The sequence below is a fragment of the Sphaeramia orbicularis genome, chromosome 17 (assembly GCF_902148855.1).
Source record: "Sphaeramia orbicularis chromosome 17, fSphaOr1.1, whole genome shotgun sequence".
In the NCBI taxonomy this organism is placed as follows: domain Eukaryota; kingdom Metazoa; phylum Chordata; class Actinopteri; order Kurtiformes; family Apogonidae; genus Sphaeramia; species Sphaeramia orbicularis.
In genome coordinates, this window is record NC_043973.1 from 40,457,156 (window position 1) to 40,472,677 (window position 15,522).

At 34.8% G+C, this 15,522-nt stretch overlaps 1 protein-coding gene across 1 annotated transcript in view; it reads left to right on the forward strand.

The window, feature by feature from the left end:
- The window catches only part of LOC115436775 (unconventional myosin-VIIb-like), a 54,098-nt gene that overhangs the window by 21,818 nt on the left and 16,758 nt on the right, over positions 1-15,522 (forward strand). The window contains exons 24-35 of the mRNA XM_030159697.1: positions 544-810; positions 2,214-2,369; positions 2,473-2,541; positions 2,623-2,744; positions 4,039-4,165; positions 6,217-6,336; positions 6,490-6,663; positions 9,441-9,668; positions 11,341-11,508; positions 11,591-11,708; positions 13,064-13,190; positions 13,274-13,440. Of these exons, the coding sequence (XP_030015557.1) occupies positions 544-810; positions 2,214-2,369; positions 2,473-2,541; positions 2,623-2,744; positions 4,039-4,165; positions 6,217-6,336; positions 6,490-6,663; positions 9,441-9,668; positions 11,341-11,508; positions 11,591-11,708; positions 13,064-13,190; positions 13,274-13,440 (1,843 nt within the window). The remainder of the gene's footprint in view (positions 1-543; positions 811-2,213; positions 2,370-2,472; positions 2,542-2,622; positions 2,745-4,038; positions 4,166-6,216; positions 6,337-6,489; positions 6,664-9,440; positions 9,669-11,340; positions 11,509-11,590; positions 11,709-13,063; positions 13,191-13,273; positions 13,441-15,522) is intronic.

Below are 15,522 nucleotides of genomic sequence, written 5' to 3' on the forward strand. Positions count from 1 at the left end.
TTGAAGACTCAAACCCAAGGTCACAAATGTCTAGATTTCAACAGTCTTCTCTTAAACTACTGGTCGGATTCATTTCAAATTTTTATGTAGCTCCCTTGAGACAATATCAACAAAGTTTGATCACAGTTTAGATAAATTTCTATTTTTTGATGATTTTTTAAAATATATTCTGAGAGATATCAATATAGTTGCTATTGAGCACTGATAGGAAGTCATGTATGGACTTTCATTTAATTAGTTGAGTTATCCTATTAACATTTACTTTTAGTACTTGAGTACATTTAATTGTAGATTACTTGATTTAGTTAAGTACAGTAAATAGTAGATACTTAAAGATTTTAACTTGAGTAGCATTTCAGTTGGTGACTTGAACTTCTACCAAAGTAATTTTTTTGGTAGGGTACCTGTACTTCTACTCAAGTGTGATTTTCCAGTACTTTATAAAACACTGACTAAATATCTTGTATTTAATCAGATGTTTTTTCTGTTCACTGCCCAAGTCCTTATACTCTGCATTTGGTTTTGGTGTTTTTTTTCATAAAGGTGCAGGACTCAGAGTTGGAAGAGAAAGAAATCTCTGGTGCGACCTTAGACCCAGAGGCCGCCATGAATGCTCCACCCTCAATCTCCTCAACCCCGGTGCAATCAGACGAAGACGACGATAGTGAGGACGACTTTGATGATACCAACGAAGAGTTTTCATTCATCAAGTTCAGCAGACTTAACTTCCAAGGTGATGCCACCCCAACACACATCACCCAGAGAGTGCAACAGCCTCTGTTATCCCACGATGATGAGGCTGACGCCCAGGTGAGTAAACTGAATAGAGACAGGCACTTCATTTCCACAGGCAAATGAAGTTGAGGGTTTCCATGAATACAAGTCAACCAAAATGGGGAAAATTTGTAATAATGGATGTTTTTCTGATGAATTCCTCAATAAAAAAGATTGACAAACAAAAAAAATGAGCTTGCTCCCTTTAACTGGACTGTTTTCATACTCATTGTTAATTCTCAAAAGTCCTCCTCCTCAAAACTCAGTTGTGTAACATCTGACTTGTAAAATCTCAACAACCAAACCAGTGTTAAACTTGTCCCTGTGTTTGTAGACAGTAGCCTATGAACAACTCAAGCAAGTACAGATATTTGCAGAAGTTATTTGTTCACAGTCCAACCTCAAAAACAGCATGCACCATTAAAAACTGCAATAAACAATGTACTCATTTTTACTTTGCAGAACACAGTCCCTTGTTTATTCAACATGAGTAGTCTCTCAGTGGTCTTATCTGATGGCGGTGTTTATTTCAAAATGTCATTTTAACACTAACACCAGTGAGGAACTTCATGAGGACTTTTAATATTTTAATCTAAACTTCACAAAACTGACAAGAAAAGTTAACCCATAAAGACCCAGTGCTACTTTTGTGTTATTTCCCAAATACATTTTTCCCTCTATTTGACCTTTCTTAAGTGATTTATTACCATTTATTATAATTTTATCCTCTGTATTTTGCATTTTTCAGTAAAAATCATACATTTTCCTATATTTAATTCACTGATTGTGTAAATGTTCACAAAAGCTCAAATTAAAGTTAAGGGTTATTGTATGAGAAACAGAGAATTGAGGAAAAAGTGACTTTTTCAACTAAATCTGTCATTAACTGAACATAAACCAAGTGTCTTCATCCACTGTCTTTGAGCCAACTCCATGCGTTTTACTGGTGAATCAATGTTGTAGAAGATGACGGTGTTTCCACGTTCACAACAGAGCCTCTGAATGTCCAAATGGGTCATATCTGATGACCATGAAAAGATGATAAACTGTATTTTACACCAATTATTTGCATGGATTGATAGGATTAAGGGTTTAGAAATTATTAAACATTTTAGATCAGTGGATGCTTTTGGACACCAGTGGTTATTTGGGTCTTTATGGGTTAATACACTTGCCTTTATATGCGTTAGATTGATCAGGAACTCTCAGGTAAAGAAATGTCTGGCTGTAGTTGTCCTCCAGTAAGATGAAAGTCTTGACAACGTGAGTTTAGATACAGTAAATAGTCAATGATGAATTAAAAGAAAAAAAACATTCCTTTTTATGGCCCAAAAAATTTAATTTGAAGCAATTCCAGTTATTAATTACAAAAAACAGTATCTCTCCAAGTAGTTCTCTACATCCCATTCCTGATTTTCTCCTCTGTCATTCCTCTCTAGGCCTGTCTGACTGTATTTTGGATTATTCTTCGGTTTATGGGTGACATGCCAGAGTTGAAATCCATTGACTCGGTGTCTCAAGCCTCCAGCACCATCTCCCGTAATCTTCCTCACAGGCAGGGCAGGAGGCTGAGCCATCTGGTGGGACTGGACCAGGTACGGACGTCAGTGCACCGTACTCATGTTTTGAAGATAAGCACTTCATTATTGCTTGTTCTGTGTTGTCATTTCCTCTAATAAATGCATCTTTTCTGAATAGAAAATACTGAGAAAGAACAAGAAAAAGCTTGGAGCTGGAGGTAGAAGAGCCACAGCTATTCTTGAGGAGGTAAGTTATTTGATTTAATTTCATTTTCATTATTTACTTCATACATGCAAAGCTCATTGTTTTAATTGTCACCGTAAACAGCCAGAGGACACAGAAGACGAGAGTGAATATTTGGTAGGAGAGGCTACACTGCGTCGCAAGCTTTCATCTCTGGAAAAACTGCACGTTATCATTGGATATGCTTTATCCAGACGGGACATAAGGTACGTAGAAGTCAGTAATGTAATAATTTTGGCCATTTTAAATGTAATAAAGCCAATGTTGTAATTCAAAATTTGAGGCAATAACATAATAACATTTTGCCAATAATGTAATAAGTTTTACGTTATTAACCTAGCATTAACCCTTTAAACTCTAAGCCTAAAATGCTGCACCTGGACTTTTTTTCTTATTTTGACCATAAAAAGGTTAGAAAATATGCTGTGAGTGAATCAATTTGCCCATTTTTCCAGAGCACTTTCTTCCCCCCAGATCTTTCAAAATCTAACAATCATTTACAATTAACTACATGCTATAATACTGCTAAAACAGCTTCTTCTCTAGCTTCTAGTACAAACATGACTGAAATTACTAATGACCCAATAAAGCCTATAAAGCACAACATCTCAGGTTTTAGAAACTGTTGGAATTTTTCCAGTAGCACAAACAGTGAAAGAGTTCCAGCCATCCAAACTAGCACTCAAACATTATGTACCATTATTATATTATTGTTTGCTACACAATAAAAAGGAAACGGTTCTTCATGTAATGGGAAAAAATAGAGTGCAATAATAGAGATACTTTACAGCATCCAGGTGGGTCACATGATGAAGAAATTTCCATTCCAGGTATTTTAAAAAACTTTGAAAGGAGCAAGTTGTTAGTGTAAGAATGTTAGTGTTGTTTTAATATTGACACTGGAACATTTAGTGTAAATTCTGTTTGTTTTACTGATTGTTAATATGTAAAAAACACGTGTGTAAAGCAGGAGCAATATATCTCTTCAGCCCAGTTTATCAATTCTTAGACTTAGACAAACTTTATTGATCCACAAGGGAAATTACTTGGTCACAATAGCTCAGTTGCATATGAAAACACTGTGGAAAAACACTAGCAAAAAAGGAAAGTAAGTATGAAGAGATAAAAGCAGTAAATAATATAAATAGAATACACCAATAATGCAGAAAAAAATACAAGATTTGCATATGTATGAATCTGCAGGAAATGGAAGTAAATATACACTATATGCATACAGGTGTGAAAGTGACTAAGGTGCAGTAATGTGAATGTATGAGTTAATTAAGATATAATAGAATTATTCAATATAACTGTATAAAGTGATGCAGAAATGGCTGGAGAAAAAAATGATCAAAAGTGTTAATTTATCTGCGGGTCATGATGGGTTAACATTTTAAAAATAGACATATGCTGGGCTGCTGGACATAATACATTTTTGTAAAATATTGTACTTCAGTGTATTGAATGCTGTGTTTCTTTGTGTTTTTCCCTCTTGTGCAGAGATGAAATCTACTGCCAGATCTGTAAGCAGCTGGTTAACAACAGGAACAAACAGAGCCGTCTGAATGGATGGGTCCTTCTCTCCATTTGTCTTGGGATCTTCCCTCCGACTGATCTCTTTGTGAAGGTCTGAAGCGACTTAATCTAACAACAAAGCACCTTGAAATCCAAATTTGTGCAGCATAATATTACTAAAATCCCTCAATATGGCCATTTTTCATTTGTTACCTTTTAAAATGGGTCACTGTCATGGATGATAAACTCATAACAAGAAGATAAACTCCTCCTAGTAGACGCCCATCTGGTCTGTTGATATGATCGATGTTGTAAACCATGATAAGACAGATACTCTAAAAAAAACATCCCAAAGGGAAGAAAGCAGTGGGGAGTAAAGATCTGGTTAAAAACATCCTAGTTTTATTGTAATTAAGTTAAAAAAAATGGAGTAAAAATAAAACAAAACATTAAAACATGTACATGTATAGCATAAAACCCCAAACTATTGAAATAAACTGCACCTCAGATGAATCATAGGAGATTTAAACAATGCATAGAACACATACAACTAAACCAGTTGAGCCACAATAATGACAAAGATCATTATAAGCAACAAATAATCATAAATTGCATTTTTAAAGCACTTTTCATTCAAAAGAATCTCAAAGTGCTCTAGTGAAAAGAAAATACTAAATGAAAAACAAAATGAAAAAGGATCAAACTGTAAATCTGAGTTCACCAAGAGGCTGTTTTAGTGATTAAATGCAGATGCTCGGTGAGAACATGACAAACTGTAAAGCTAAAATAATTCTACACAGCTCCTAAAGACACTGGAGGTGATACGGTTTTTATCTTTTGTGGACAAGATAGTAACTAGCACAAGACCATGACTTGTTTGCACAAGATAATAAGCTGTTTGCACAAGATAAAAAGTGGCACCTTTTGGGACATTAGTGGCTCCATAAATTACCGAACATCTCAGGATACTGTCGTGTGTTTATAACTGAACCTTTTGTACCGTTGACGCAACATCGAAATCCTCTTGGTCAGCAAAAAAAAAAAATTGAATCTAAAGCCTTCTTACATCCAGGGGTGTCAGACTGATTTTAGTTCAGAGGCATAATAACTTAGAAATAATAACTCCAAATTTTTCTCTTTGTTTAATTGAAAAAAGTCATGTTAGATTATGAAAATGTGTCTAACTTGAACGATCATGTGCAACCTGAAATTCCTTAAGAAAAACCTGAAATTTCTTATAAAAAGTAATAATAGTATGTCTCAGCTTATTATTAACAGAACTTACAGATCACAATGAATCTACAAATGCACAAAACATTTAGTAACAGACAGAATATTGTTAAAAATTTTACTTATTTTTCTTCAGACATTTCAGGGTGTTCATATTTGTTCCAGATATTCACATGTCACTGGGAAAGGTTAGTTCGTAATTATTTTCAATATGTAGTTCTACTTTTTTTTTAATTTTTTTATTTTTTTTTACATTAAACCAAGAAGAAATTTTGGAGCCGTCAGTATAGTTCTTTTGTGTTTTTTAAATTGGTTTATTTAACAGAGATATTATACATTAATTCACATTGCTGTAAATGCACGCGAGTTAGATAATGAGCTAATGAGTAATTGCTGTTTTTCATCTGCAGTCGCTGCACAGATGTTAAATTGTCCCCCTAAAAGGTAGCATGAGGTTATAAACATGTAATGTAAAAAAAAATATATATATATATATATAGAGAGAGAGAGACATTTAAAATACCTAAACACAGACGAGTACAAAACGAATGTTGTAATAAAAAAAAAAATTACAATCCATTACACATCTCAGATTTACTAATTACTCATAGGTTATTGTGCTATTATTTCACTTGAGATCAAATTGGTTTGTTTGTAGCCCCTGAACAAAAATAATGCCACACACCTGATTTTTAATATCTCCAATGTAGTTTTTCCATTTCACAGTTTCCTCCCACCGTCTGGATTTGAACCCTCTAGCAGACCGATTTAGGCCCACAGGCCTTATGTTTGACACCCCTGCTCTAAAGTTTTTTTTAATTAATGTTTGAAAGAGCATCTCATTGTGAAAATGTATTTTATTTGAAAAGTATGCTAGAAATACAGTAGAAATGCTTGCTTGAAGAATGAATTTCTTTAACTCTGTTCTTACAGTATTTGGAGAATTTTGTCCGTAAAGGTCCAGATGGTTACGGAGCGTATTGTTCTGAGCGCTTGCGTCGTATAATCGCCAACGGAGAAAGAAAAGAACTGCCCTGTTGGATAGAACTGGAGGTAAGAACATAACATTACATTTTTCTTATTATATTTTGGTTGTTTTTCTGTCTGCGGCTTTGATACAGTCAGTTACTGGCCAGGTTTTTCTAAATTCTAAATTGTTAAATCCCTTTCTGAAGTCTCATCTTTACTTTTCTGTCTCTGTTAAAGGCTGCCAGGTCCAAGCACCCCATAGATGTGTCTGTGACCCTCATGGACGACCATACTGTCAAACTGCCTATGGACTCAGCCTCCACTTCTGTTGAAATCTGCCAAACTGTGGCAAACAAGATCAACCTCAAAGACACCTATGGATTCTCTCTGTACATTAGTCTCTATGAGAAGGTGAAGTGTTATGTAACGTTTCTAAATTGTGATTATTCATCTCAACTCATCTCATCATACCCTTCTGTGCATAATTTAGTGGCAAATCTTCAAGATTCAAGAATGTTTATTGTCATTATGTGCACATAGCATTTTCCTCAGAGGTAGTTCTCAGCTAGATAAAAAAAAAAAAATCTCTAAACAAACACTCAAGAATATGTAGAATATGTATATCAAGACTATATACATCATATATAGAAAATAAATGTAAAACACAGTATATACATTGCAGTATATTGCTCTGAATCCAGTTGGGTAAAGACTGAAAATGAAAAATTAGTGTTAAAGTATATTGGCTTTAGTTTTCTGAATATTTTCATGAACATAAGACTATATGTAGAGGTTGAAGTTTGATACTTTTTCTCCTTTTGAGCCTGTACTTGTATTTATTTCAGTCTTGTCACAAGGTGGACTTTCACACCTGACTATTTTGGTCCAGAATTTCAGACTTTTTAATTTGCTCTGAACTAAATTTGCTAATGTCTCACCTTACCAAGACCACAGTGCAGACTAAACCAGGTCTTCTCAGCCCAAATCAAACTGAACCATGGTTTGGTTCATTGACAGTGTGAAAACATTTGTTGGATAGTTTGGGTTTTCAGATCAGTTACATAGAATTACACTATTAAGGCTATTGATAACAAAAAAAATAATGAACAAGTGGTGCCAGGCACAACAAACCCCATCCCTTGTGCGTATTGTAGCTTATTTTGGCATCGATCCAGCTGATATCATCATGTCTATGCATGTGCTGATGTCACCATAGACATACACCGACAAATTTCAGCCATTATAAGTAAATGGAAAAAAAAAAATTCATACAAAATGTGAACTTTGACCTACTGTTCCCAAAATGTAATGACATCTGTTCTGGGTCACTGGCAATCCATAGACCCAGTTTGGTACGAATTCAACCAATAGTTTTGCTGCTAAAGTGTTAACAAACATACAAGCAAAGAAACAAAAAGAACCAAAAACAATACCCCTTGCCTCCCCTTCGCCGACATCAGATGCATGTTCATCTATACCAGTGTTAAAATGAAACTAAATAGACCAAATATATTCAGTGTAATAAAAAACATGAACTTTGGCTTTGACTTAAAGTAAGAAAATACCCTGAAGCTATAAAATAAATGTACAGAAGTCTGTACTTACTTTGATATACTTGTGCATGAGGGAAATAAATGAGTAACCAAAGGGAGCTAGAAGGCGCAACACTTAAAGGTCATATTGTAAATTATGGAGCGTCACCCAAAGCTTTACAGTAACTCGGCTAACGTATGAGCCTGAGATACAGACAAAAACAGCCAAAGTCACATCTGAGGGGTTTCTTTGCTCCTCATGATAAGACTCCATCTAAACTACAACGTGACACCATCTCTCACTGTGAAAGAATGTGACAAACCAATCAAACAATCAGCCAAAGGAAAGGTACGCTGTTAGTTTGGTTTCAAGTGTTTAGTGTCCTCTGAGCCTCATCTGTTCATGATCAGCTGTCATCGGGCCTCCTTAGCGCCCGCTGTGTTTCTAAGTGCAACATCCACTTTGAGCTGCACCTCCATTAACCCTTTAACCCTTGATGTGTCTGTGGTGAGCGTTCAGAATGTATGATTTATTTTAAATATTCATGAAAATACAACCACTGGCTCAATAGGAAAAATTTAAAATTGTGCTGATAGAATAGACCTTGTTCTTTCTATAGACATATGGGTGAGGTCAAGGGCATCACGGATGGACAGCCCTCTACATTTTGTATTTCAATTATCAATATCATTTATATATATATTTTACAATATTTACAACATACAAATAATATTAACATTATTTTCAAATGCATTTTGCATAGATATATGCATTTATTAATTTGAAACATTGTGTGTTTAGGATATGACATAAATAATATAATAGTCAAATATCAATGTATTTGGAATAAATTTAGTTTATTTATGAGAGTTTATAAAATGAACTTAGAATGACGGCAGAAAACTGTCACTTTCCAAACATTCACACTCATAAAGCTCCTCAAATTTTTTTCACAGATTTTTTCTCGTTTTAAAATACATTTTCTAGAAAATGTAAGTAATTACCTACCCAAAAATATAACTTTAGTGTAAATTATTGTAATTTTTTTGACCAGATGACCTTCCCTTGACTATGCCCATCTGAGCATGCTCAGTACACCCCCCACTACCTGTGTAGTGGGGGAGCAATGAGTGAAATCGACTTGGTATAAAAATAGACGTTTGGGCTTTTTTTTTTTTTTTTTTTTAACACTGTGTTCCTGGTCATTTTTTGTTGGTGTTTTTTTTACAGTTGTGTACAGTGTTGTGGTGATTTTCTTTATTTCTTTTTACTGGGTTTTTACCAAATTTTGATTGTGTAACTGCTTTTTGGAGTTCAACCAGGCGCCAAAAAGTTGAAAAAAAAGAGCCCCAAAACAAAACCTACTGGGCCAAAATTCAAATACTTGTTGTTCTGTGTGTTCCAGTTCATAGTTCATGCTCAACATCCTAAATCTCTTCTTGATGTACATTCTCAGTGCCTTATTTCTTTAAAACCTGTCAAACTTCAATTCCTCTCGCAAGCATGTACTCATTTTTATGACACTTCTAGACACAAATTTACAGCAGCTCGTATACCTGAAATAATGTCTCAGGAGTTAAAGGGTTTAAGGTGAAGTGCAGGAATGTTGTAGAGAACCAGGGTCTTTGTAACTGACGTGATCGTTGTGTCTCCAGATGTGGTCTCTGGGCAGCTGTGGGAAACACGTCCTGGATGCGGTGTCTCAGTGTGAGCAGGAGGTGAGGAGGCAGGGGAAGGATGAGAAGCAAACACCCTGGAAGCTCTTCATCCGCAAGGAGCTCTTCACACCATGGCACGACTCCACTTTAGACCCCATCAGCACTGATCTGATTTACAGGCAGGTCATCAAGGGGATCAAGTCTGGAGAGTACACCAGTGAAAAGGTGAGGCCCCGTCAGCTTCAGCTACTGGTGAAAACTGAAGTCGCAGAATACAGTGTTTGGTACTTGGAGGATGAATATCAGGGGTTGTATTTAGAATTTCCTGGAATAAAGAGTTGTTCTGAGTGAGTGTTTCTAAGAATTACCCTTAAAATGAAAACTGGTAAAGACTGATACACTATACCGCATGTCCCAAAAAAAATTACCAACGGATTTTCTGCAATGATAACTTTAAAAATAGTAAATCAATCAAACTGCAATTTCAGGGCAAAGCATGTCAGGCGTCCCTTCCTTTCAAGTTTTGTAAGGAGACACGTTGTCCATTGTGTTCACGCCTTATAAATACAAAGTCGTTCATTGTGTTCTCGCACAAAAATATCTCTCTTGAAAAAGTGAGTGCTTGTTTCTTTTCATTTTCAACTAACAAAATGAATAATGAATTACATCAAAAAGGAAACAGATTTCTGAGTTTTGCAAATGTTGGTAAGGTGCGATAATGAATGATTAAAGAAAGATATTAAATTATTATTAACACAATGAATGCTCTCTAAGCAGGAGTTAGTTGTTGACCAACCAAACCGAATTTGCAGTTTGAGAATTGCATAGGTAAGAATCAAAGTGAAATGCTTGTCAACAGATGTTAGCTTCTTAGGGAACAGATGCTAAATGGTAGAGAGATCAATACACCTTTCAACAACAACACTTCACGAGTACACACCATTGATATAATGTTATACACAGAATTTGAATTAATTTGTTAGTTGCTCTGTCAGTTGTGAGTAGAATATTTTCATTCATATGGATGCAAAGTCCATCCAAGTGCCAAACTTGGAAGAAACGAACCCATGACATGCTTTACAAAGATCCACATTCCTCCGTGACCACTGAACCAAATTAAATGGGGTTTTCTGTAAGATGTAGGTAACAAGTTATAGTTTCATACCCTGAAAGAGCATTTAGATTGTTTAATTATTTTGAAAGTTATCAATGCGGAAAATACAACTGTAATTCTTTTTGGGACATACGGTATAGACAAAAGTATTGGGACACGTTCAATTTAGGTGTTTGGGATGCAGAAGAATAATGACAAGTATCATGATACTGGAAAACTCACATCCTCCACAAGATATGGAAATCATTTCTCAAATTTTTAGAATCAAGGCCTGATATCTCATCATCCCAACTTACAAAGTGAGACCATACCTTTTTTTATTTATTTTCTTTAGTTTTTTTATGACCTTTGATTATGTATCTGACAAACAAAAATGGATGTTGACGAGTATTCAAGACACTATTAGTTATATTGTCTGTCAATTATTATTCTTCTGGTTCTGGTGGTTGTAATCTGCTGCTTCACCACTAGAGGTCACTAAATAACACACACTGACAGTTAAATTAGGGCTCAGAATATATTCACTGCATAAAATAAAACGGTATTCATAATTGCACTATTTTTTTATAAAAATCTCTGAATGGCCATACTGATTTTATTTATTTATTTACTGTATTTGCTCTGAAAGATTTAAATCGCTAAATCCCATTCTTGGACTATTTCCTAGATATCTTGATAATGCTCATTATCATGTTGAAACTTACAGCTGTTGTTACTGATTTTTACTATTGACTGTGTGTATTGTGAAAAGGGATTGACTCTGCTATACTGCTCTACTCTCAGGAGGATGAATATGTCGAAATGGCTGCAAAGCATTACTACATCCAGTATGGTTCTGGAGCCAGCACAGACAATGTCCAGAAGGTGGTTGAGGAGTGTATCACCACCACACTCATTGAGAATAAATCTAAGGCCAGATGGGTCCAACTCATCAGTGCAGAGCTCACACAGGTAGAGTACTGTACACTTTGAAGAAAAATGTAATAAGATGAGCTATGATGTTTATATGTCTTAATATATGCTTATAATCCAGGGTCCATACACCAGCGGGAAGCAAAAAACTGAAACTGTAAAAGGAGAACTGGTCGAGATTGCCCGACAAAAATGGCCACTCCATTTCTCCAAGTTCTACGAAGTTACAATGACGTCAGGTCAGTCGACACCCAGTTATTAAAATGACAATAACATCATACAGTCGCGGGAAAAATTATTAGACCACCCTTGTTTTCTTTAGTTTCTTGTTCATTTTAATGCCTGGTACAACTAAAGGTACATTTGTTTGGACAAATATCATGATAACAACAAAAATAGCTCATAGTAGTTTAATTTCCGAGCTGATATGTATCCATTCACCATGGTTTTCTTGATCATAACCAAAATCACTTCAGTTCTTACATCAATATCTATCGCATTGTACTGACAAAAACAGTGCTTTTAGGCATTCCATGTTTTCTTTTCTATCTGTTTTAGTCGCATGATACACACAGGAGTTAGTACTTGATTGCATAAGAAATTGTGAAAGTGAAATTTGGTCAAAATGCAGATCAGTTCCAGCTTCAACCCCTGAAACATATACTTTCTGTTTTGACTTAACTCATAAAGACCCAAACATCTACTGATGTAAACTGTTTAATACCTGTTGATCCATTAATCCTATCAATACATGTAAATAATTGGTGTAAAATACAGTTTGTCATCTATTCATGGTCGTCAGATATGACCCATTTGGACGTTCAGAGGCTCCATAGTGAATGTGGAAACACCGTCATCTTCTACAGCATTGATTCACCAGTTAAACCCATGGAGTTGGATCAATGACAGTGAATGGAGACACTTAGTTTATGTTCGATAATTACAGATTTTGATGAAAATTTCAGTTTTCTCTGTTGTTTTTTTTTTTTAATAAAAACCCTCAACTTTAATCTGAGCTTTTATGAACATCTACACGATCAGTGAGTTAAATATTGGAAAATACCTGATTTTTACTGGAAAAAATGCTAAATACAGAGGATTATTTTCTAATAAATGGTGATAAATCACTTAAATGTTAAATATAGAGAAAAAAATCATTCGGGAACTACCACAAACGTAGCATTGGGTCTTCATGGGTTAATGTCTTTATGATTCAGCTGTTGTTTAGTGAGAGAGAAAAATAATTAATTTAATAGTATACTATATAAAATATATTAAAATGAAGGAACATCCAGAACTATGACATGAGAGAAAAGGATGTCAGTTTTTGTTTTGTTTTATATTCACTTAATGATATACCTTCCTGAAAAAGTCACTTTTTCTTCAGTTTTCTCTGTTTTTGGTATAGTAACCCTTAAATGCAATATCAGTTTTTGTTTCGTTTTGCGTTATTTTTTTGTTCCTTTTCTCCTGCTCTCTGTTCACTCGTGTTTAATGTATATGTCAGTCTGTGATATAACATCTGTTTATGTTAAACCCTGTTTGTTTTGCTTCATCAATTAAAGACAAACTGATTTCACGTATCTGTTGACAGGACCTCCTCTGAACAAGAGCAAGTTTGTCGTGGCCGTCAACTGGAGCGGCATCTTCTTCACAGATGAAAGAGACAGGAGACTCATTGAGCTTCCGTATCTAGAGGTAAAGGACGTCGAGGTGTTGAGGTAAGAGCAGCAGTTTTCAATGACTGAATCAAGATTATGTGTTTTGAAAAGTATCATATAAATAAAGTTGATGACTTCTTTAGTGAAAGCTACTTCAACACCAAGTCAGTGAGGTTGGTCACCGTCCAAGGAGACTTTGTTCTTAAGTCTGTGGATGCTGTGGACATGGCTGCACTCATAGCTGAAAACCTGGAGGGGCTCAGAGACCGCACAGAATTTGCACTGGTCCAGAGTGACACCAATAAATCAGGTACAACACCACCAACATCAAGAATATACATCTCAACTGTCAACCTGCCCACCAAAGGTTCCAATCAGGTCTGTGGCATGAATATGCATGTAAATAATAGCACAATAACCTATAAATAATAACTCCAAATATTCTTTTTGGTTCAATGTCAAAAAAAACCCAAAACATTACATTATGCCTATAAATAATGACAACTTTTTTTCTGTTTTAGTGCAAAAAATAACATTCAATTATGAAAATATTTACATTTCCAAACTATCCTTTAACAATTAAATGTGAATAACCTGAACAAATATGAACAGCCTGAAATGTCTAAATAAAATTCAGTGCAATTTAAACAATATTCTGCCTGTTATGAAATATTTTGTTCCTTTGTAGATCTAGTCTGTAATGCACATGTATAAATATTGATTTGAGGCATAATATTGTCAAAATTGCACTTATTTTTCATAAGAAATGTTAGTTTTTTGAGGTTATTTATGTCTTTTTTGTTCGGATAGTTTGTAAATGTTAATATTTTCATTGTTAATTTTTTTTTGTATGTTTTTAAGTACTTCTTTTAGATTATTTATTTAGTATTTATTATTAAGCTGGTCCTGGGAGGTACTTTTCATTCCTCCATGTTTTTTAATGTGTTTGAATGACAAAAAAAGGAATCTGAATCTGCACATTTAAAACACAGTGGGTGGGATGTATTAGGCAACAAGAGGACATTCATCCAGTGGTCAGAATGTTACGGCTGATCAATATCTAAAGGCATAAATGCATTTAAAAATGGAAATTATACATAAAATAAGTACAACAGTAATATTAAAACCTCATAAAAACACAAAAAAATACAAATTTAAAAACCAGTCAACTTAAATCCTAAGTGTTTTTTCGGCAGGGAGATATTTACATGTGTATTTGTCTCCTCCAGTAACATCACGATAGAGGCATAAGACTTTTATTTTTCAATAAACATTTAACTCATCGATGTGTTTGACAGAAACTGATCTTTTTTTACTTCAAAACATGAAAATCAATGATGAACTCATCCTCTACTGAGTCTTTTGTGGCAGATTTAATTATCCCACCAAAAAAGCGTTTACAAGTTCTCTAATAGATTTGACCCACATAATTAGTTATGATCAAAAATATGTTGTCGTTCTCAGTCAGTTTGGATATTTCACAATCTGAAAACACAGATACGTGTGATATGATCTGAAAGTGGAAAAGCTTTGAGGAGGAGGGGAAATCTGAACCACATATGAGCTGTTACAGTCCAGGGATTTTAAGGAGTCGAGAAGAATGAATTAATCAGCAGGGTAACTGGGATGCATGCAGTATTTAAAGAGGTTAAATCAAGAGTAAATGAAGCCCTATGTATGTTTGGATTTAGCATGGATTTTATTAAGTAGACTAAATGAAAGAAATACAGAATGCCTGAAAGATTTATTTCATTATTTGCTGAATTATCACTCCCTATCACCGATAAGTGATACACAAAAAAAAAGAAAGACACAAATAGGTGCATAAGAAGTCACCAGTATGGAGGAAATTAACCCTTTAACCCCTGAAACATTATTTCAAATAAACGTGCATCTGTTTCAGTGTCATAAAAGCTGCTGTGAGTATGTGCTTGTGTTCCTTTTCTTCAGCGGTTTTGCTTTACTGTGTGTTTTAAGGTCAAAACAGGGTGGAATAACAGAAAAAGACAGAGAGGGATTGATAATAAGGCACTCAGAATGTACATCAATAAGAGATTTAGGATTTTGAACATGAACTATAAACTGTAACACTCTGACAAAACAACAAATATTTGAATTTTGGTCCAGTAGTTTCTGTTTTGGGGCTTTTTTTTAAATCAGTCCGGCTGCTTTTTGGCACCTGGTTGAACTCCAACAAGCAGTTACATGATCAAAACTGAGGAAAATCACCACAACACTGTAAACAACAGGAAAAACAAAACATAGCATGCTGCACACTTTTAATCCCCCTCGGCCAAATATAGTGTAAGACTCTGTTGAAAGTTATAAATTAGATCGTCTTTGTGGAAAACCTATTATATACATATTTATATGTGAAAGCACTCAGATATTA